Source organism: Panicum hallii, chromosome 3 (genome assembly GCF_002211085.1).
Source record: "Panicum hallii strain FIL2 chromosome 3, PHallii_v3.1, whole genome shotgun sequence".
NCBI lineage: Eukaryota > Viridiplantae > Streptophyta > Magnoliopsida > Poales > Poaceae > Panicum > Panicum hallii.
In genome coordinates this window covers 19,631,723-19,653,168 of record NC_038044.1, presented here as the reverse complement: position 1 = coordinate 19,653,168, position 21,446 = coordinate 19,631,723, and the positions used below count along the sequence as shown (strand labels likewise).

The 21,446-nt window shown below is 43.5% G+C and overlaps 3 protein-coding genes across 4 annotated transcripts; 1 reads left to right on the top strand and 2 right to left on the bottom strand.

The window, feature by feature from the left end:
• The first annotated feature begins 1,030 nt into the window (after positions 1-1,030).
• On the top strand, positions 1,031-5,649 carry LOC112885769 (kinesin-like protein KIN-14J). Its single transcript, XM_025951409.1, has 13 exons — positions 1,031-1,270; positions 1,370-1,498; positions 1,586-1,689; positions 1,914-2,007; positions 2,103-2,432; positions 2,632-2,908; positions 3,005-3,166; positions 3,350-3,565; positions 3,643-3,680; positions 3,964-4,127; positions 4,212-4,325; positions 4,419-4,460; positions 4,558-5,649. The coding sequence occupies exons 1-13, from the start codon at positions 1,192-1,194 to the stop codon at positions 5,347-5,349; spliced, it is 2,541 nt and encodes an 846-aa protein (XP_025807194.1). The 5' UTR covers positions 1,031-1,191; the 3' UTR covers positions 5,350-5,649.
• A 164-nt stretch (positions 5,650-5,813) lies between these two features.
• LOC112885770 (cyclin-P3-1-like) lies at positions 5,814-8,331 on the bottom strand. Its single transcript, XM_025951410.1, has 3 exons — positions 8,112-8,331; positions 6,834-7,258; positions 5,814-6,316 (listed from the first exon to the last, which is right to left on the bottom strand). The coding sequence occupies exons 2-3, from the start codon at positions 7,235-7,237 to the stop codon at positions 6,013-6,015; spliced, it is 708 nt and encodes a 235-aa protein (XP_025807195.1). The 5' UTR covers positions 7,238-7,258; positions 8,112-8,331; the 3' UTR covers positions 5,814-6,012.
• A 1,130-nt stretch (positions 8,332-9,461) lies between these two features.
• On the bottom strand, positions 9,462-19,723 carry LOC112885727 (ARM REPEAT PROTEIN INTERACTING WITH ABF2). Of its 2 annotated transcripts, none has more exons than XM_025951357.1 (19): positions 19,309-19,723; positions 19,053-19,216; positions 18,416-18,588; positions 18,215-18,335; positions 18,030-18,104; positions 16,190-16,284; positions 15,636-15,711; positions 15,098-15,205; positions 14,052-14,180; positions 13,878-13,946; positions 11,928-11,987; positions 11,717-11,840; positions 11,486-11,625; positions 10,897-10,960; positions 10,721-10,800; positions 10,499-10,563; positions 10,285-10,402; positions 10,076-10,200; positions 9,462-9,996 (listed from the first exon to the last, which is right to left on the bottom strand). In XM_025951357.1, the coding sequence occupies exons 1-19, from the start codon at positions 19,643-19,645 to the stop codon at positions 9,897-9,899; spliced, it is 2,223 nt and encodes a 740-aa protein (XP_025807142.1). In that variant the 5' UTR covers positions 19,646-19,723; the 3' UTR covers positions 9,462-9,896. The 2 variants fall into 2 exon arrangements, with proteins under 2 accessions (XP_025807142.1, XP_025807140.1); XM_025951355.1 differs by having other exon boundaries at positions 19,047-19,216; positions 19,309-19,722.
• Between the last annotated feature and the right edge of the window lie 1,723 nt (positions 19,724-21,446).

The window sequence follows — 21,446 nt, the reverse complement described above, 5'->3', positions numbered from 1 at the left end:
TCCCAGCGCCCAGCGGCGGGGGCCATGGGTTCCAGTTCGTTCCCGCTGTCCCAGCGCCTCTAATCCTCTGCCCTTTCCAATTTCTCTGCACAATATGGCATGGCCTCGGAGAATTGTAGCCATGGCCGTGGCTTGCTTCCACCTCCTACGATCTCGCGGATCTTGGCGCGGTCAGGCAGAACAAGATCCGCGCAAGAACCCTAGCATCGGGGAGAGAAGAGGGCAAGAAAGACGAGGGACGACGATGCGTTACCGGTGAGAAGGCGACGGAGAGCGTGGATGATGGACGGGAGCGGTTGCCGTCGCCTCCCCTTGCGCCGCGCCGCGCCGTCGTCCCACCAGCCGTCGCACGCGAGAGCTCCAGCTCTCCCCTGCATGTTGGATTGTTTCCAGAGGGAAGGGGGTGGGGATTCATTCCGGGCCAGAAAGGGTTGGGGGAGACAAAACCGAGCCAGACTTCTTTCCAGGCCGGGCCAAAACGAATAGACCTTCCAAAGTTGGCCTGGATTAAAAATGGATGGGAGCAAAACACCTTGAATGGGCCAGCGGAACGGCCGTTCCGGCCTAAGGCCGCGTTCGGCAGCAACATAACCGTTCCAGACCAGGAACGGTTTCAGGGCAGGAATCAGTGAATTCTGTCCCTTCACTTGATCCTGGCCTGGATCCGAGCCGGAGGGTCAGACTAGTGGCTGCGTTCCGGACCATGGAGAGGGTGGAAAGTTCGTTCCAGTCCAGTTTCCGTTACGGGCCGGACCAAAACGAACGGTGATTTCATCGTAGGTCTGGTTTCAAAATGGACCGCTCCAAACTACCCGAAATGAGCCCGGAACGGCCCGTTCCGAGGAAACCGAATGGGGCCTAAAGCAGAACCAAATCCAGGTCACCACCCATCGCAGAGCAGGATCCCAGCAACGCGGCCATCCACCCGGCAGGCGAATGTTGCAAAAAAAATAAAAATAAATAAATAGGCGCGGCCTCCCAGTCCCAAACGGTCATCCCTCGCACCCCCCCCCCCCCCCCCCCCCCAGCCAAAGCCTCCTCCCCACGGATCCGTCCAATTCAAAAATCGAATCCCCCGCTGCTCCGCTTCTCCCCCAACCCCAAGCCCATTCCCAAGCCGCTCGTCTCCTCCTCGCGACCCCCCGGATCCCCTCCTCGGCTCCTCCTCCCCCGACCCCCCAGATCGCAGCGATGGAGCCGGATCCTGTCGCCGTGGGGGCACCCTCCTCGCCGCCGGCCGTGTCTCCGCCGCGGCAGCTGCCACCGCAAGGTACGGTTTCTTACTTCCGAGGCGAGGAGTAGGGTTTCTCGTGGGTGGGTTCCCGTGGTGTGCGTGCTCGTCTCACGCGGTCCGATGTTTGCTTGCCAGATGACGACGAGCGCGGCGCGGTGGAGTGCGCGGATCCCGCGAGCCCAGATCGACGCGCGGCCGGAGGAGACCCGAACAACGCGCCGCCGCCATCGCCCGCGCTGCAGCCGGCGCCTCAGCAGCCCACAGGTTAGGCCTCTTGGTCTCGTAGCAAGTGTCAGCTGGAACGTAGGGTTCTGTCGTGGTCCGTCCCACGGTGGGAAACTTGCTTGTCAGGTGAGGACGCGGCGGCGAGCTGCGACGTGGAGAAGGAGAAGGAGCAGGAGAAGGAGAAGGAGGTGGTCCCCGGAGCAGGGGAGGCTCTCCGCATCTTCATGGAGGTGAGGATCTTGGTTGCCAATCCGTACAATTCTGTAGATTTCTGCTCGTGCTATCCTTGATGGGGAAATTTGACAGTTCGGGGAATCGAATTAGAAAACTAGCACATGAAAGGGAACGGCAAAATGCGGGTTGTCCCCTTATTGATTACCAACTATTGTTGAATTTTATTTCAAGGGAACGGCAAAATCCGTTCGCTTCTGATTTCGTCGCGTCTTTTCTTCAGGAGTTTGGAGATCAAGAAGAGAACACCCTTATCCTGTCACCGCTGCTTAAGGAGATTACCACTCCTGACGGTGCTGCTGCCCTCCGCTTCCTTGGTACACAAACAATCATGCACATGCCTTGCTTAAGCATTTGAAGCATTTTGGCTCCTATAATTAATGGTTTTTGGCCATTGTTTGCTTGTTTGTAGGAGAAAAGTATAGCAGCCTCTTGGAGAGGTATAAACAGCAGGTGGCCAAGTGTGCTGATGAGTGCGGGCCTAGATATGATGGCCTGAAGAAGAAGTACACAGATGAGTGCGCTGAGAGGAAGCGTCTATACAATGAACTTATTGAGCTGAGGGGGAACATAAGGGTGTTCTGCAGATGCAGGCCTCTGAGCTCTGATGAGGTCACCCGTGGGTGCTCGTCTGTGGTTGAGATCGACTCATCACAAGAGACTGAGCTGCAGTTCGTCCCCTCTGAAAAAGAAAGAAAAGCCTTCAAGTTTGATCATGTCTTTGGCCCAGAGGATGATCAAGGTATATTTGTGAATAGTTACATACCAGCTGACTTGTCCTGTATGCTATAGTTTGCAACTAGTATGCAAGTAGCTTGAGTTGTCCTGTATGCTAGTGGTATGCAAGTAGTATTCCAGTAGCTGAGTTGTCCCATATGCTAGTAGTAGACATGTTTAAAGATGCTGAACTTAACCGGTTGTATTCCAATCCTTTTCTTCAGAGACCGTATTTTCAGAGACCGTGCCTGTTGTTAGGTCAGTGATGGACGGCTTCAATGTATGCATATTTGCTTACGGACAAACAGGAACCGGGAAAACCTTCACGATGGAAGGGGTTCCAGAAAATAGGGGTGTAAATTATAGGGCTTTGGAAGAATTGTTCAGAATGTCAGAGGAGAGGAGTACGTCTGTTGCATACACCTTCTCAGTAAGCATATTGGAAGTCTATAATGAAAAAATCAGAGATCTGCTTGATGAGAGCAATGATCAATCAAAAAGGTACATTCCATTTCTTTCTCCTTTTGATTTTGATTTTGATTTTTTTATTTTTATTTTTATTTTTTGCTGAAGCATGGTTTCTTGTTGCATTCCAAGGTTGGATGTTAAGAAAAGTGCTGATGGGACACAAGAAGTGCCTGGTTTGGTTGAGGCTCCAGTTTATAACATAGATGGTGTGTGGGAGAAACTCAAATTTGGCGCCCGAAACAGATCTGTTGGATCAACCAATGCTAATGAACTCAGTAGCCGCTCCCACTGGTGAGGGCTGTGGCCTCATGTTATGTCATTAATTAATTGTTGACGTCATAATCTAGAATATGCTTCCATTTTCAAAAATAGATTCAGTTTGTCAGCTTGGCATAGGACTGTCATTACTACTACAGCAATGAGATAAAACATTCTGTCTCATGTTATGTACCCGAATTTGTGTTCTATTTGCAGTTTGGTTAGGGTTACTGTTAGGAGCGAGCATTTGGTGACGGGTCAGAGGAGCAGAAGCCACATGTGGTTGGTTGACCTTGCTGGAAGTGAGAGAGTAGGTAAAACTGGAGTAGAAGGAGATAGGCTGAAGGAGTCACAGTTCATCAACAAATCACTTTCTGCCTTGGGTGATGTCATATCTGCCCTTGCATCAAAAAATTCTCATATCCCATACAGGTTAGTCCTATTCATACAACCTTGCTTAGCTGCTTAAATTATCTTGTTCTAACCACCTCTTTTTTGCTGTCAAACAGGAACTCCAAGTTGACTCATTTGCTCCAAAGCTCATTAGGTAAGTTTTCTCCTAGTATTACTTGTGTAGCAATTACACCGGTTTTAAGCTAAATGGTTGGGGTTTCATGTTTTGTTTCCTTCTACTGATTTGCATTGATGCACTAGAATATCGAAACAAAAAAAACTTATTCATTCGACTTTTAGTGAGATACAACCTTACTGTGCTGGTTTTAGCTAAATGATGGAGTTTCATTTACCTCTACCGATTTTCACTTGTGTACTAGAATGTCCAAACAAATGAAAAAAACAGGGAGACAACCTTATTCGTTCAACTTTTACAGGTGGAGATTGCAAGACACTAATGTTCATACAGATAAGTCCAAGCTCTACAGATTCAGGAGAAACTCTCTGTTCCCTCAATTTTGCTAGTAGAGTCCGGGCTGTAGAACATGGCCCTGCTCGTAAGCAAGCTGATCCAGCTGAAAGTTTGAAGTTCAAACAGATGGTATTTTGACTCTTCTATCACACTGAAAGTTATAACATGATCTAAACTGTTATATTACGTTCTTAACTATAAAATCCATTCCAGTCTGAGAAACTTCGGCATGAGGAAAAAGAAAACGCACAGCTGAATCAAAGCTTGCAGTTGATGCAGCTCAAGTATGCTTCTCGTGAGAATGTATTCAGGACATTAAATGAAAAGGTATCACCTCGAATCTCATTGTATTAATTTTTATCCTATTAGATACCTACTGTCCTGGAATTACATGTTAAAGCAAAAATTATTTTGCGACAGGTGAAGGATGCCGAGCAAGCATGCAAAAATTATCAGCAGCGGGTGAGTAGGGGAACCGGCTCTTTCTAATTCCTAAAAGACCAAGCCTTCTGTGTATTCTAACCCATGCTCATGAAATGTACTTTTTTCATCTGCACAGATTAGAGAGCTGGAAAATGAATTAGGTAATGAGAAGAAGGCTGCTAGGGATTCTGCTAGATCTTCAAGGCCACCGCTAGTTCCTATGAGGCAGAGACAACCTCAGGGAAGGAATAACAACTATGCACCACCTTCAGGCCCTTCTAGATCAAGGTTCAGTAAAGCACCGACAATTCAAAACAAAGAGAACATTCCTGTGATGATGAACAAAGCACAAACTGGGGCTGATCCTAATAAGGCTGTTGGCAGAGCAAGGCGTGTATCTCTGACTCCGGTGATCCGGCAAATCCCTATCCAGCCTAAGAGGCGTTCCTCAATGGCGATATTACCATCTGTGAGCGAGCAGCTGTCTGTGCTCAATGAAAAGCGAGCAGCATCTCGACTTTCTCATGCCCACGTGCCTAGAAGATCAGTCGCAGCATTTGGATCAATTCCAGCAACACCCCTTCCCGGACATGGGACAGTTGATGCAACCCCAGATGGAGCAAAGTTGAGGAGAATTGATTTTGGCAGCAGCAGCAAGTTCACAAGCCCTCCTCCAATGCCAGGCCTGTGGAACAAAATAGTGACACCGCAGCAGAAGCTGGGAATGGCACCGGGAGGTCCTGGGAACACAAGCAGGCTTTGTTTCAGCATTCAGAAAAGAGTTGTGGTTTCACCTGTTCGGGTGAAACCCAGTGTGCCCTCTGGTATGAGCATCTTCAACCCAGCTCTGCGTGAGCAGATGGTGGTGGGGAGAACAGGAAATGCGATGCGGGTGCTCAACACCAAGAGAAGGCAATCTGTTATTTAACCCTGGTGTTCTGGAAGCAAAAGATACAGTGAATGTTTGGACGTTCAAACGGAGCTGTGAAACTGTGGAATGCTGATAGCCTGATAGTGGGTGACAATAATGCTCATGCCTGGGAGTGAGCTTGTTGATAAGGAAACTGTGTTAGGACTTAAGATGTTCTTTTCATTATCATTATATGGATTGTGCTTAGTTATTACTAGTTGATAAGAAAACCGTGTTAGCATTTTTCATGGAAATCTGTGATTGTATTAATTCGTTACCAAAGAAGCGCTTGCCTGGATTTCAACTCTCGTCTGTTCATTTCATGATGTATTTGCCTTGATTCTACTGCCGATAGAATATTTCATAGATTTAGCTCAAAATAAAAAGGAATATTTTTCAGTGGATCGCAGGTTTAGCAATCAGGCATCCATCCCTGACGATTTCCAAATAATCTGCAAGGTTGGATTTGGATAGCATGACCGGACTGAAATGCACCCAGACTTCAGGAATGACGTTTTCAGCGTGGCTCAAGAATTACAGTGTTCTAGAAAAAGTAAAAGTAAAATAACTGCCTCACTAACTAAAATGAGGACCAATTGCAAGTCATCTGAATGCATATAGTCAAATAAAAGAATTATCAGTGCTCAGACCCCCACATTTTGTAGATCCGATAGATCCGATTTACCAGCTACATCCTTGGAGAGCCTGGCTGCTGTACCTTTCACGCACGAGCTCATGCTTGCAAGTCTCATCAACACTGCTGTTACAAATCAAGGGTTTAGTCCCGTTGGTGGCTTGGACCTGGATCGGTCTCTCTAGAACGAGAGTTAGTGATTCTTTCTCCAACTGCAAGCAGTAGCTTCTGAAAGTCTCTAAATTGACTTTGAGCCTGAAGTCCAGACTGAACAACAAATCCAGTTCAAGCCTGTTCATCTCTCTTGTGCTAATTCCTCCAACTCTTCCGTAGTATGCATTGTTGAAAAACCTGCAAAAATGCATTGCAAAAGTTACTGGAAAACCTTTCTTCTGTTTGTCTTATTTTTGGAATAAACAAAAACATTGGTTAATATCTCTTAACCTTTCCTCACCCTTAATATTACTAATCTTGAATTCCTATTGCCTTTTACAACTGATTGATTAATGAATTCCTATTAACTGGCGGTTTAAATGGGCAGATAATCATGGAAAAGGTTATTCAGAGATAAAGATGCTTCTTATGATACAAAGAAGGCATAATTGCCTCCATACCAATATGATATAAAGAAGGTAGCTGACCACAAAACATGTAAAGCTATTCCACATGGTAAAAGATCATATGTGGGCATGCTAGTTTGAGTTAGCTAAAGTTGAGTTTGCATCTCTGTTCCATATCACAGTGAAGACCTAATATCAATCTAAGGCTCACAGACTCAAAAGTATGTGAACAGTATGTAAGAGCATAGCTACAAACAAAGTAGATATGTGAAAAATGTAACTGAAAAGCTGTTATGGTGGGTTCTTACGAATCATCTATGAATTTGGCAGCAACAACAACACTTGTAATCAGCAAGCGATGAACACTAAATGACGTCATGTAAATGTTTGGTTGCTGTAGATATCTCTCCATGTAGATGAGTCCCAACACAAAGCAAGATGGGCTGCACTGTGCATACTTGAAGATGCGTTCTGCATAGAGCTTTATGCTAAGTTCTGGCACCCTCTGACCATGAAAGATAGTTGTTGACTCCTTTATTTCACTGGAATCAAGTAGCTCTTCATTCTCCTTAACTATCTTGTCAAGATATGCTGACAGAAGCAAAAGAACCTTTGGAAATTTAGCATTGTCTTTCTGTGAGTATGGTACTGTCAAACCCAAGGATGAGTAGCTCTCCAGTTCATCACCAGCATCAGTTGTAGGTGGATCCATTGCCACAGGCTGACATTAGTGCTGTAAAGACAAAGCAATTTTTATTCAACAAACATTCTGAAGGAAAGGGCAACATAAGTACAAAACTCAGATACTGACGAAACTACAACCACCTAATTGGGATGAACAACTTCAACATCCATGCAGAAGCTAGTCTTTCTAGTTGCACAAAAACTTAGGTTCCTTGCTTCCCGATGCAGAATCAAACCCCTGGTTTTTGCAATAACATGCTCCTAAATGTTGCTGTGAGAAGGAGCATGGGTGTCTGCAAGTTTGTTCCCTTTATATTTGATCAGCTTTTAATGCCATTCTAAAGTCCAAGTGTTCTGTTTGAACGCATGTGAACACTACAAAGACCAATAACAACATGAGGTTGCTCCAGAACTGCCCATGCCTATAGCACGCATGGTTCTGTACACTGGTGAGCTGAAGAACGGTTGTTCTTCCTTTGTATGAAACAAGAAACAAAAAGGCAAAAGGTTCCAAATATGCACAAACCCTACTCCTGTTTTGGCATCTTCTACCGTCCTGAGGAATGTTTACTACAGCTAGAAAATCTTCCATGAGGAAAAAGAAAACAAATTAATCAGATCACCAAAATGCAGTTGAGCTGCACAAATCTACACCATTCCCCCCCAGGAGCTGAGGGCGCGACGAGCCTCGAATCCAGAGTCCGAGTAAATCTCGATCTTTCCGCGGCACCTAAATTTGGTCGAAATCGACAGCACGTGCACCAAACTTGCTCGAAACCAGTCGGTGCCAGATTAACCCCCGAACACCGCACGAATCGAGCAAGTGCAAGCACCCGCCAGCCGCCGCTAGTAGCATAGCACGTTCTATAGCCAGAGATCTAGAGCGAGAGAGGTTTTCTTACCTCTTGCTCCAGCTGTAGCTCGGGAGGAGGCATCCGGGCTCGAGGGTCCAGCTCCTCGCCGGCCGCCGTCGCCGGTGCCCTTCGCCCCCGGAGTAGCAGGCGAGTAGCAGCCGCCGCTCCGCAGATGCTGCTGAAGCGAAGGCAAAGAAGCGCAGCGCTACACAGTTCACACCTAGAGAGAGAGAGAGACGGTTAAGAGAGAGAACGGCCGGTCACTGTGCACTCGGAGTGGATATGATTATGATAGCATGAGACATGTCATTATCGTATGACAATTTTTTTCAAAAAAAAAAATCATCGCGTGACAAGACTCTCAATAATGTGGCTTTAGCAGCTTGTCTCTTACGGCCAACAAAAGCCACCTCAATTAGGCCGCACGCAGTAGTAATTAGGATTGGCGGTAACGAGTACTAGTAGTATTATTAGAGAAACGATTCAAGTGGCAGCAATCGGATCCATGTCACCATGTGACGAGGCACGCTCGGCAGCTTCATGGCTTCAGCGTCAGCGCGGCCGCTTCCGTCTCGCCGGGTTCTTCCTTATCCGCGGCCGCAAAGTATTCGTGCCGGTGCCAAGAATCGGGACGCGAGAGAGAGACAAAAGGCAAAAGCATATAGGCGATATTTTTTTTAAAAAAAAAGAAAGCAGAGAGAGCATATAGGCGAGTCGAAGATGGCCAGCAGCAGAAGCCTGGAACCGGAGTCGGACACTGGCAGCTTGGGCCCTCTCTGGCTCTCTCGCCCCAAAAGTCCCGAATCCGAATCCTCGATCCGACACGCTTGCTGGAGTACGGACGGAGCACACAGCAAGCTGGCGTGAGTTGCGGGTTTGCGTTAATGAGCATATTTATAGTAGTGAAATTGATCGGATAGGTGCAACGGCTAAGTTTGTACGCTCAGAAACGCCGTTTGCTCTGAGACTGTCGTGTGGGTCCCAGCCAGGTAGCTTTTACTTTAGAACAAACTTATCAGTATATTTTCGAAAACAAAAGGACCCCAGCTACTACTTTCAAAGAAAAAATAAGAACCCCAGTTGCTGCGGCCCATGGTCAGTTTATCTTGGCTGTTACTGATACGAGCACCGAGTAACATTCAGAGTACAGACGAGGCTCGCCTACACGAATCCTTGTCGTGTTTCCATCATGCCAGTTGCCAGCGCGTGGCACAAAGATGACAGCTCCACCGCCACTTGCGTGTCATCCTGATGATCTGATCCCCAGCGGCCCATCACAGTCGAACCATGCCCCGCTGGAGCATTGGAACAAGAATCCAACCTGACTACTACAACTAGTCTACTACATCCGCGGCATGCCATTTGTTTTGCTACCCGCATCAGCATTACTGTCTTCAATAGTGCCAGAAAACAACAACCGGGCATGGATGTAAAAAGGCTCAAATGTTCAACACGACAAAGAACACCATAGAGGACTATTACACCGCTTCGACGGACGCGGGGAATAACACTGAACTGGAAACGACCCTAAACTCGGGAAACCAAGCCGAGACCAACAAATTTCGGTCAGGACTCAGGACCGTCCAACTAACCCTATCTCCCAGCAAGAGCTGGTTAACACATGACTAGAGGCACAGGTTCTCTTTAGCCATACCCTCTGTTAAATGAACAGAAGTCTGTTACATTATCGATGTTAATTTTAAAGACCCAGCCACCATGTACCCACAATAGATACCATCGAACGCTCAGCGCCAGAAACTTTAGCTGTACAGGATCTCCAGCTGCATCGGTCAGATGACGGTAGCGATGTCAATGAATGTGAACCAACTCAAATCATGTCTGCGCAGTGTTGTCACTTGGACTCCTTGAACTCAGCGCCTTGGTTAGGAAATTGCGGAGCTCCGGGATAACACGCTGGATAAGCTGAGCCGAACTGCGTGGCAAGATTGCATGTCAAGGTTCGAGCTAGTTGTGGTGGTGTCAGATCAAGGGTTATTAGCGAGAGGAAGTACCCGGCTCTGGTGCAGATCTTGTTAAAATGCTCCAGAATGTACAAGATGCATGTATGTCTCAGTGACACGGCATGGAAAGCTTCGGACAAGTCATACATGTCGGAGACGTTATCTAGATTCACATCCTGCAAGACAGCAAGAATATATTTAGTCAAATTATATATAATCAGTTGTTTAAACACAAAACTAAGAATAGATTTCCCAATCACCTTTGCAATAGTATATTCACATAGGCGTTTGAGGCCTTCTAAGAGATACTGATCAGCGGCTCTAAGAACGTCCTGAGCAATTTCGCTGGTTACCTGCACAGACCCTGTATAGATAAATCTGCATAAACCAAATAGGATGATTTCAGACATTAAGCGAGAAGACACTGACCCAAATAAGAAAACAGAAAGAAAAGGAGGCCAACAACTTACTAACCTCATCATGAGTTCAAAAACATCCCATCTGATATTGGGAATTTCAATATCTCTTGCATCCTTTTCCTGGTTAAGAAAACAGCCTTTTAATTAGACATATGAGATTCAATGTTTGTCCAAAAGCAACATACTATTTACAACAGCCGTAAGTCAACTAGGAAAAGAGATACACATATTCCAACCAGAAAAAGCACATAATGTTGTGCCAAGCCTCAAAACTCACCCTGTAGCCACCATCAAACATTGCACGAAATGCATCTGAAGAAGCAAGCAAAGCAATTCTGTGTGCATAGAAGCGCTTTCCTGTACAAGAAAGGATTAAGATTTTTAGGGACACAACAAAAAAGGGATTATTTAAAATAACTGTTGATGACATCAGAGTACTGAAATAGTACCAACCTTCCACCAAGAAAGTAACGTCTGAAAGTGTTGAACTATTCACGTATTGCTCGCCAAGGTAAACCTGAATGAAATGTATATTCAGTGACAGTGGCCAGTGCCTTAGCCGTTACCAGAGTTATGGATGGAAAATCCCTCAATGACATCGTCATTTTATTCAAGATTGCAAAAGAGCAAGGACTATTTGGAAACATTGCTACAGAAAAAAAATTAAAGGGTAGGGACTGATAAATTCTGGCCACAACTGCAAACAGACTGCCAAGCAATCTAAAATAATCAACATAGTATTTGGCTATTTGCCTCCAGCAGGTTGTACAGGCTAAAAGCAACCAGGTTGGACTAAAAGAGAAACACGTTTGGGCCTACCTTCTTTACCCAACATCCCTTCCCACAATGTTTTCATCAAACAAAATTCATGTGCATTCAAGAAAAACCACACTGAAAATTGTGCCATTGTGATACTAGTTTTAATCATCACATTCAGCTCATTAAGTCACTGCTACTCAACTTGTGCATATAATACAAGGTAAAGTTGAATTATATTAACTTTTTTTGGAAACTGTTGAATTATATTAACTCCTTCACCTACCTGTGGTGTTGGAGATGGAGGGGCAGCATCCATGGGAGAAAGTGCTGCAGCTTTGTTGGCTAATTTGTACAATGCTGCTGAACCATCTTGTTGATGTTTCGAGCTCATGGAAATCAGAAGATCAAGAAGCAAGTCGAGACCTGGATTAAAGCAAAATTTAATCAATGCAGAACATCAAAACATAGAATGAGAATGAAAGGATAAGTTTTCAGTGGGCGAAATTGTTTATACCGTTATTATCAATGAAAATTGTTCTTTGATCTTCAGGAGCACAAAGGTGTGCCAGAGCCAGAGCAACACGTCTCTGCACAGATTTCTCTCCTACCCGCATCATGTAAAGCAAGTGTTTCAGCACCTGTAAACCATCACATGGGAAGCAGTGGTATAAATACTAGTCTAATGCACTGCAAACAAATATATAAACCTTGTGAGCAAAGCTTACTCGCCCATTTATCTTCTCCTCTAACCTCTTCAATGTTTTTGCCACACAGTCCTTTGTTGCCTGAAAGTAAACATAATTTAATCTCCTCCCAAAAAAACATAACTTAATCAAAAATAGTCACAAAAAAGTGAACAATTTATGTTAGTACAAATCTGAGACTTGTTATCTCCAGTTGGTGCTGATTGGGTGAAGAAAGCAAGGGTGCAAACATTAAAGAGTGAGTTTGAGGCTCAACGACAAAGGAAATGAGTAGTTTATGAGTTTACTGGAAACATTAGGCCGTGTTTGGCTCCTGGGCTAGCTTGCCTTGCCTTGCCTTGCCAGGCGAGCCAAAATCGCTATCCTGCAAAAGCAAGCAAAAAGCTTGCCAGCGCACAACGAGGAGAGCTCGCCTGGAAACTAAATGTGAGCGCTCGGCAAGGCCAGGCGAGCGCTCACCGAGCAACCAAACATGCCCTTAGGAGCCTGGCAAGCAAATTTGAAGCTCTAGGGGCTGCCTTTGAGGGGGGGCATCCTTGTCATGAAGTTGGTTGACTTCACTCCTAACAAATATTTGCAGTTGCAGGCGGTCACTGCAACTGAGGAGTTCTCTGACTTGGATGACATGCCATTTGAGGAGGCAATACGCCGACTAAAGGAATAAAAAGAGAGCGTGTGGATCTCAGGCACAGGTGCGGATATCAGCTCCTTCTCCCATGCAGACTGCCAGGCGTGTATGAAGCCAGAGGCTCATTGTCTAGCAGCAGTCAATAGAAGTCTAGCGACAGCTGGGGTGGCAGAGAGTCCCACGGCTATAGACATGAATGCGGCAAAGGTGGCCGCAGCGGCCAGAAAGATGATGGGGGTCGCAATTCCAGCACAAGCCGTGACAAGAGAAAGATCAAGAGTTACAAGTATGGGAATTCTGGGCACTATCAGTCGTCGTTCCAGTACAAGACAGGACAAAACAAAAGTCAAGTGTTTTAAGAGAGGGGATTTTGACTGCTATCAATCTGGTTGTCATAGTAAACACCGCGATGAGGAGGTGCACCTCAAGCATTCACATGAAGAGGAACCAGCCTTGAGTATGGCTGTTGCATATGAGGGAAAAAGAAACAGAGCTCATGCTCAAAGAGGAATCTATGAAGCCTAACCCTCGTGGAGATGCGGAACTGCAGTTCATTACTGACGTGTTGTACCTTGATGGTGCTAGCAATCACATGATAGGGGTTTGCTACGTGCTCTCAGAAACAAAAGGCTGTAGCACTATCTTCAAGTGAAGCAGAATTTATGTCGACAACAGCTGTTGCTTGTCAAGCATTGTGGCTGAGGAGTTTGCTAAGTGCAGTGACTGGTTCTGAGCCCAATCAGTCAAGTTGTTTGTTGATAATAAAGCAGCCATAGCATTGATGAAGAATCTCGTGTTCCATGGCCGAAACAAGCACATTGGCACTCATTTCATTTGTGAGTGTGTTGAGAAGAGGGCAGAATGGCAGATTAAGGTTCATTATGTATGCACTGGTGAGCAGCAGCAGACATTCTTATCAAGTTTCTTGCAAATATCAAATCTGCTGAGATGCGGCATTTACTTGGTACAAAAGACATTTGGCCAAGTATAGATTAATAGATTATAGGGGAGAATGTTAGTAATAATCTGAGAATTGTTATTTGGTTAGATGTCAGTCAGAGTCCAAATGCATGTGAGCATGATATTTTATGAGGCCAAAAGGTAGGGTCTATTAATTGCATAAGTAGTACAAGGAGTCCATATGAACTCGTCGAGTTCTGCTGACCATGCGAATATGAATCGAAAGGCACCAGGTTAAATACCCATATATACACAAGTCTATGTAAGTTGTTATTGAATTGAGAAGAAAGAATACAGTGTGTATTCATCTCCTGCATGTTGTGTTGCCATGCTTAGATCTTGAGCTCAAAAACCAACAACTTATACTACAACCGTCAACGTACCTGGACGATAAATTCCCCATCTTGCAACTTTTGGACACCGCCAACTTTAATGAAGTCAGAGACATAGTCCTAAATTAAGTAGAATGAGAAATAGAAGAGAAACATGCTCCCTCCCTCCTAACAAGCTTTTCCGAAATATGGACACCCTTCTTTTGAAAGAAAATCATGAATTACCTCATTGTCCGCAACTCCATAAAGGGCAAATGCAGCATTATGTTGCAGAGATCCATTTTTTGAATCAAGAAGTTTTAACAAAGGCAACAAACCACCATTATATGCAATACCTGCTTGGTTATGTGTGTCCTGGAAAAAAAATCTCGAGATCAAATTACAAGTAACAACGAAACTAAAAAACAAACTAACAACTCCAGTAACACATAAGTAAAAGGGAAATGTGTATGCAGATTATTATCCCTTTATTATATAAAACTAGGCAAACAATCTCACAAGGAAGTTATGTGCTATGGCCTATGAGGTCTGGTTTGACACATTTTTGCATGGCTTACTTCAACATGCATGCAGAAAGCACAAATGATATCTACCACTGACAAATTGGGTCTTTCCCAGTGCTCCACTTGGCGCTAGATGGGCGGTAGAGCAGGTCCTAGCACCTAATCCGCAATTAGGCGGGTCAAGGGAGGATAAATCAGCTAGGCATCTAGGCAGGACAGTGTGACCTAGGACCTAGCACCAAGCCATCCAATGAGTACACTGATCTACCCATTCAAACCACATTTAGGCCTTACACCGGTTCAAATGTTCTGCTAAGATACGTAGCATTAGTTATCAGAGCATATGGAGCGAAGACCAAAAGACAGTATTCTGTGCAGCCAACATTCAGGTTCTTGAAGCTCTGCCATTTGTGGACACGAGCTGCATAACTTCAGTTTTCCAAGGTGCACTACACCTAACCCGCAGTCAAACTCATGTTGATTCTTTCAACAACGAACACACTGGCTACAATTTGGCCTAAATATATCATGATATTTGCATCCCCACAAGTTGTTTCAATCAACACAAAGGAGCAAGGCAACAAATTTGGCAAAGTTATGCGGTTTTTATGAGAGAGCAACAAAAATTGTCTGCATTGTTTTACTTTCACTGCTACACAGATTCTCCAGAATAGATAACAGTAAACTAACTGACAAACATAAAAAAAATGCGTTCGAGAAAAAAACTGACAAACATAAAAACATGTTAACTTAAATTGAAAATTAAACCTGGGCAAGCCTCCCAAGTGCAAAAGCAGACATCTCTCTTAGTTGGACATCAGCCGACTGTAGCATTTCAATTAGTGGTCGGACCGCACCCCTTTGCACAATATGGACCTGTAAACAAATATGCCTATAAAGTTAAGAAAAGAACCAACTAAAAACCATCCTAATTCTGTTTAAGTCCTGGCCATTCCTTAAGATATATTATTCCGGATTTCCTTATACTATAAAAGATTCAATTCGTTAGTTCTTTATTTTTTTAATATTTTGATCCCTCAAAGAAAATATGATCACAATCTGCAGTTTATCAAAAAATTCATTTCTATCACAATCTGTAATTTACATAAATTAAGCTAAGTATGCAAAATGGCGTTGTTTCGACAAACCACCAGTAGTTTTCCGCTGAAAATTTTATCTCCACCACAATTTTCCATTCTCCCACTCAAAAAAAATGCCATTTTTACCTCACAGACATGTAATTGCCAATAGTGTTGATTAACGACCAGTAGATTTGTAAACAATGGGTGAAGCATTTGTCAAGCACCTTGCAATCAGAGTCGGCAGAAGCAAATTGCCCTAGCAACAAAGCAGCCTCTCGTTGGCTTTCTGTACAACAAGAACTGAAAAAAGAAGTTTTCATCCATCAACCAGACATTCTTGAGATGAGTTGGACCGGCATAGATTCCAAACTACAGCTATCATAGTAATACCCTTCAGAAACTTAAAGAATAATGAAGGAAACCTTCTCAGTTGAATAAGATGATGTTCTAGACTATGAACGATAGGATATGGAACAGGAGAAGACTAGGAATGTCCAATCTTACAATTAAGGTTTTTTAAGAGAACGTATAATAATTAGCATTTTTAGCTGGCTTAAATAAGTAGAGTTCATTAGAATTCAGAAAAATCATGTACACTGGTGTCCTCACAGTAATTAACAATCTGTAAGGTATATTCAACTGAGCAATTAGTCTATCTATATTATAATAATTCAAAAGTTTCGTGCACAACCAAAAAATCAATCATGTTAACAGAACCCAACCAATATGGTAAAATGTTTCTGTGTCATAAAGGTGCACCTTCGTATCATGACCATACCTTAATAATCCAATCACAGGTTGCAGTGCTCCGGCATTAAGAACCTCCTTCTTGATGTTTGGTGACGAATGAACCAAATTTCCAATGACACCAACCTAACATTTGAGCAGAGAGTATTTAATAGAGTGCATCGCAATAAAGAGATCATGAATAGAATAGTTCCAAGACTATGGTCATACTCCATGTAAGATTGTCAACCATAAATTCTGGATTATTAAAAGGTTCGTATTTGCAAGTAATCTTGCACTGTGTAGAAGTATAAAAGTGCATGGAAGTGACCTTATGGGTAAATGAGCCTAGAATATCATATTTGAAATTTAAGCAGATAACTCTGACCTGTTTCATGCAACTTATTGTTTTGCACAAACTCAGAGGTGCAGATTGATATTTCTAAACATAATCCATCTAGCTGGTGCCGAATGGTGTTTGGCTTTTTGCTATTCCATGAAACAAGTAAATAGTTTCATCCTCTAGTGTCATATGTAGCAATCCACACCCCATCAAATTAGTATCATGTTAGCACATAGCAGTGGTATTGTTGGCTTGGTGTGGTGGTTTGCTACTACCTTGGAAGTTTAGGTAGGTGAGGGACATATTATCAACTTTGGTGCTCCAAACTAGCACCTCTGGGTTAACCCTTTTACACAAAGCAAGAAGTGCTACGCAGATGCATGAGCCCACCCCACGTGGGGGTTGGGCAGTAAGCGAATTTTGGACACAGCACTGCTCATCAAGAATTAAATGCATTCAACAAATCATTAATTTTTCAAGTAATCCATGTATGTGCACCATGACAAATACTAGCCTGCACCAGAGGTCCCCAAATTACTTAGTTGTGTTGCTTAGGCTCCTACTCTTCAATTTTAGCTTCAGAGGTCTCTGAACCACTCCCTCCGTCCCAAAAAGAATGCAACTCTCTCTTCCAAAGGAGTCAAACAATTTCAAGTTTGATCAAATTTATACAAAATAGTATAAACATTTGTATTACAAAATAAGTATCATTAGATTAATCGTGTAATATATTTTCATACTAAATCCCTAAATCTATTTGGAGACATAAATGCTAGTAATTATTTGTATAAATTTGGTCAAATTTCAAATTGTTTGACTCCTCGGGAAGCGAGAGTTGCACAAATTTGAAATTGTTTGACTCCTCAGGAAGCAAGAGTTGCATTCTTTTTGGAACGGAGGGAGTAGCTTGATTCAGCCACTAAGGCCTAATGGCCTATCACAATTTGACATAAAACTGGCATGGCAGACCATGGAAGGGACCTCAAAGATGCTTAACTCTGTCGATCAATAAGCTCTACTAGTTTGGCTAAAGGTGGCTCTATGTTATATATCAATATCAGTGCATGAACCAAATTAACATAACATCATGGTGATGATCAGAGAAATATTAATCAAATGGCACCTTATACATGACAAGAAACTCTTAATAAAGTATGCAATGTCCCTGGTGAAAATCTGTTGTTAGCAACATACAATCTGGAAGGACAACAGACAACTAAATTAAGTTTCATTCAGACTTCAGAAATACACCTAGAGATTTTCCATGAAACCAAGGATGGAGTCCAGCATGAAATTTTTCTAAATAGCACAATGCTGTGGTCCAGTATTAAGCTCTCAGTATGGTTCGTAAAAATTTACATTCCACGAGGCCTTAAAATAAATGTTGAATAAGGATTGTACAAAACTGAAGAAATAGCACCGGACAAAAGCATATGTTCATTTCCCCATAACAACCTAACTCTAATATACAGATAAAATCTCAATGGTATAAAAAGCACTCTGTTAGAGAAGTGGAGTTCACAATAAATCAGAGTATTCAGTTCCTTACTGCTTCATAGTGAATTGCAGCATCCTCTGATCGCAGCATTAAAATCAAAGTTGGCAAAGCGTTGCATTGAACAATCTGCATAACAGGGAAATTTTACCACGATATATATATGTATAAAAGCATGTGCAAGTTCAGATGTAAAAATCTAACATAAATACTGGCTTCATTTATTTTTTATGTCCCACCTGAGCTTTGTTCTCATCATTTTTAAAAGCTAGAGTTCGCAAGGCCCCTGCAGCTGCTCTCTGCACCTTAAGATCCTGTGATTCTAGCAATTCAACAAGTGGCGGTATTCCACCTTCCATTCTGCAGTGAAACAAAACCATCAGCAACAAGTGAAAACTTTCCAAGGAGCGTCGAAGATCAAAGAGGCATAGAACAAAAACCTGACGCTAGTTTTGATGTTGCTATTTTCATGAGCGAGATTGGTAATTGCATCAGCTGCTCTCTTGATGACACTGTTTACTACCCTCGAGTTTGTAGTATTTTTCTGCCTTCTCAAGAGGTTCACAAGCGGAGGTAGAGCACCAGCATCAACAATAAGTTGTTGATGTTCAGGCTGTTGCAGCGAGACACCAAGTAAATAAATGACTAAATTGCTCAAAGTAACTTGATGACAGCTGTAACAGTAAAGCATACACACTCAAAGCAGAATTATTCAAGTGTATAGGGTACTGGAGAGTAGGACATGATTTTCCTGCGTTCCTAAGTATCTATGCAAAGGGTACTAGAGATGACTAGCTGATATACCTAGTAAGAAACACTCTAAGTTGCTAGGTTGGATCTTAGTACAGTTTTACAAGAAAAATGGGCACATAAGGATGCGAGTTAGGAGGTTCAGGATTAGTGTATATGTGGCAGTGAAAAATCCTAACTTACTATGCCACAGGAAACGTTAACTTAAATTACTTAAATTCACAGCCCTATGTAGAACACAAATTTGACAGTAATACAAGCAATTGCAGTAAAGGGAGCAGAATTTCGACTAGAACTCAATTAGGAAATCAATGATGGAACCTTTACAGCTAGGAGACCCAGAGCGAAGGCAGCGCCCTTCTCGACCTCATGCTCGAACGGCCGCAGCTGCTGATCCTCCTGCCCCGCCGCAGCAGCAGAAGCAGGCTCCTCCAGGTGGCGCACCAAGGCCGGCACAGCGCCGCCCTCTACGATCGCGTTGACAACCTCCTCTGCGCAATTGACAACCACCAGATCCGCCTCAGTAAGGGTGCGGTCGCACGGATCGGCGCGGCCGGCGTGCGGTTGGGCGAAGGGAGGTTACCGTTTTTTGCGAGCTCGGCGAGGACGTGGGTAGCGCGCTTAGCGGCGGCGCGGTCGGCATGGCGCCATGAGGAGGCGCAGCGGAGGAGGACGTCGACCTGCGTGCGGACCTCGCGGGCAAGCGCCGCGTGCGAGTGGCGGCAGCAGATCTCGGGGGGCGCCGCCGAGCCGGCGTCCTCCTCCTCGTTGTCGTCGTCGGCGCCCGCGCTGCCAAGCGAGGACGCCGCCGCCGCTGCCGCCGCGGCGATGGCTGCGGCGGCCGCCTCGTCCTCCAACTTCCGCTTCTGCCCCTTGCGGCGTGGGCGCTGGGGCTGCTGCTTCTGCTGCTCCGCCTCCATTCGAGAGGTCGACGGCGGCGGGGAGAGCGTGTCGGAGGTTGAGGAGGAAAAGGCGGAAGGAAAGAGTATGCGGCCCGCGCGATAGGGATTTATTTCTTGTTCGGTAGAAAACTAGAAATGAACCTTTGGTTTTCCCTTTTTGCTAAACCGTACCCGAGCGTTTTATTTGCCCTATACCTGAATCTTTTTCGCTTTCTTCTTCCTAATAGCATGCATAGAAGAAAGGAAACAAAATTCAAGTGTTAAATAACCGTAGCACTTAAATTTCCAATTACAATCAATTTATACTAGCTTTACAATTATTTGAAGGTACAATTTGTTTGGTGTAGAATTTATGTTGATTTGATGTAAATAAAAATTTGGATGTGGAGCTCCTTAAAATACTTGAATGTTGCAACCCTTTTAATCTAGGTGCTAGACACTTGAAAAAATCTAATTTTTATAAAATAAAGGTGCATGCATGCAATAAATTTGGGTGTGACTAAGCTATTACCTAGGTGTGTTATAAACATCCCCGTGCTCCGTTTATTCGACCGTACGTATGCATTATTCAAGTTTCTTCTAGAGGTGTTATGTGTATATATGTATATTGAATTTAGATGTAAAGGGCATATAGTGCGTGATTGAGTAAGTTATATATATGGTTCCTAAACTATTTTGATGTTTTAATCCAAATATCCATTTAACTCTCTAATATATGTAAGTGGATCATCCATATCCAAATTAGCTACAGCACGGAATCGAATCCAATGTAGCAATGTAGCACGTTCACCTCAGATTTCAGATCTTAAGATGAATTTTTGTTTCAATAAACTCCTCCTTCCTCTCCCAATCTGTTTTACCACTCTTCCTCCATCATTGCGCCTCAGCTCTCACTTAAAACCCTAGCCTCCAAATTCGCCAGCACAATCCTCGATCCTCCCTTGCCAACCCATGAATTTCGTTTTGCACAATAAGCTCTTAATCTGGCCTAGTCACTTCTAAGCACCAAGATAGCAATTCTATTCCTGAAACTATATTCTTTGATTGTTTTCCTCAAGAGCTCAAGTGTAACTATTTTAAATATTTGACCTGCTCTGAATGTATTATTCTGCAAGACATCTTGTCTAAAATATTTGAATCTCTTACTAAGTAGATCTTGCATTATTCGAATATGGAAGTTGCATCCCTCATCTATAGAAAATTCATCCCCGTTTCTCGATATTGTCTGACTAGCAACTTACTGCTTGAGCTTAGCACTAGATGGTTTCTTGTGCCTGCAAATTTTTTGCCTTCTGCAGCACCTTCACCAATAGCTTTTTTCCACATTGTCTACATATAGGTCATCATTTCCATCTTCAATATCATAGTCAGTTTCTACAAAGTCATAATCATCATTGGTGACCTTTGTATGTATTTTTTTTAAAAAAAAGAGTGTGAAAGCAAACCAGAGAGTGTATGAATTGAAAACTCACAAAACTAAGGAGTTGGAAGCATGAGATTTGACCTCATACTAGAACTCTACAATTTACATAAAATTTTACTATGCTCTAAAATATGTGTGTTGTCATCCTACAATATAAACAACATCTGTAGAGATTTTCCTTTTTATTGAATTTATCTATTTTTCTATAAAAATTTTTTACTCCAAAATAAGCTGTTAGCCAAGTGGGCACCTTCATATTTCATAAACGACATGTTCTTGTTTCCTCGAAGGATACTGTTTCGATAAGCTCGCATAGCAAGAGCTGTGTTTGGTAGGATAACTTTTTTCTCGCTTTGCCCAAGAAAGCGTGTAAAAATTTCCTTGCTCATGATGCGT

Excerpts from the sequence above, each read along its gene's own strand:
- LOC112885769 (XM_025951409.1), top strand. The coding sequence starts at position 1,192 with ATGGAGCCGGATCCTGTCGCCGTGGGGGCACCCTCCTCGCCGCCGGCC. Across the intron at positions 3,167-3,349 it reads CTCAGTAGCCGCTCCCACTG|TTTGGTTAGGGTTACTGTTA; the intron begins GTGAGGGCTGTG and ends TTCTATTTGCAG. Across the intron at positions 4,128-4,211 it reads GTTTGAAGTTCAAACAGATG|TCTGAGAAACTTCGGCATGA; the intron begins GTATTTTGACTC and ends AATCCATTCCAG.
- LOC112885770 (XM_025951410.1), bottom strand. The coding sequence starts at position 7,237 with ATGGATCCACCTACAACTGATGCTGGTGATGAACTGGAGAGCTACTCA. Across the intron at positions 6,317-6,833 it reads GCCAAATTCATAGATGATTC|GTTTTTCAACAATGCATACT; the intron begins GTAAGAACCCAC and ends GCATTTTTGCAG.
- LOC112885727 (XM_025951355.1), bottom strand. The coding sequence starts at position 19,645 with ATGGAGGCGGAGCAGCAGAAGCAGCAGCCCCAGCGCCCACGCCGCAAG. Across the intron at positions 19,217-19,308 it reads CGCCGAGCTCGCAAAAAACG|AGGAGGTTGTCAACGCGATC; the intron begins GTAACCTCCCTT and ends TCAATTGCGCAG. Across the intron at positions 10,961-11,485 it reads CTCCATCTCCAACACCACAG|GTTTACCTTGGCGAGCAATA; the intron begins GTAGGTGAAGGA and ends CATTTCATTCAG.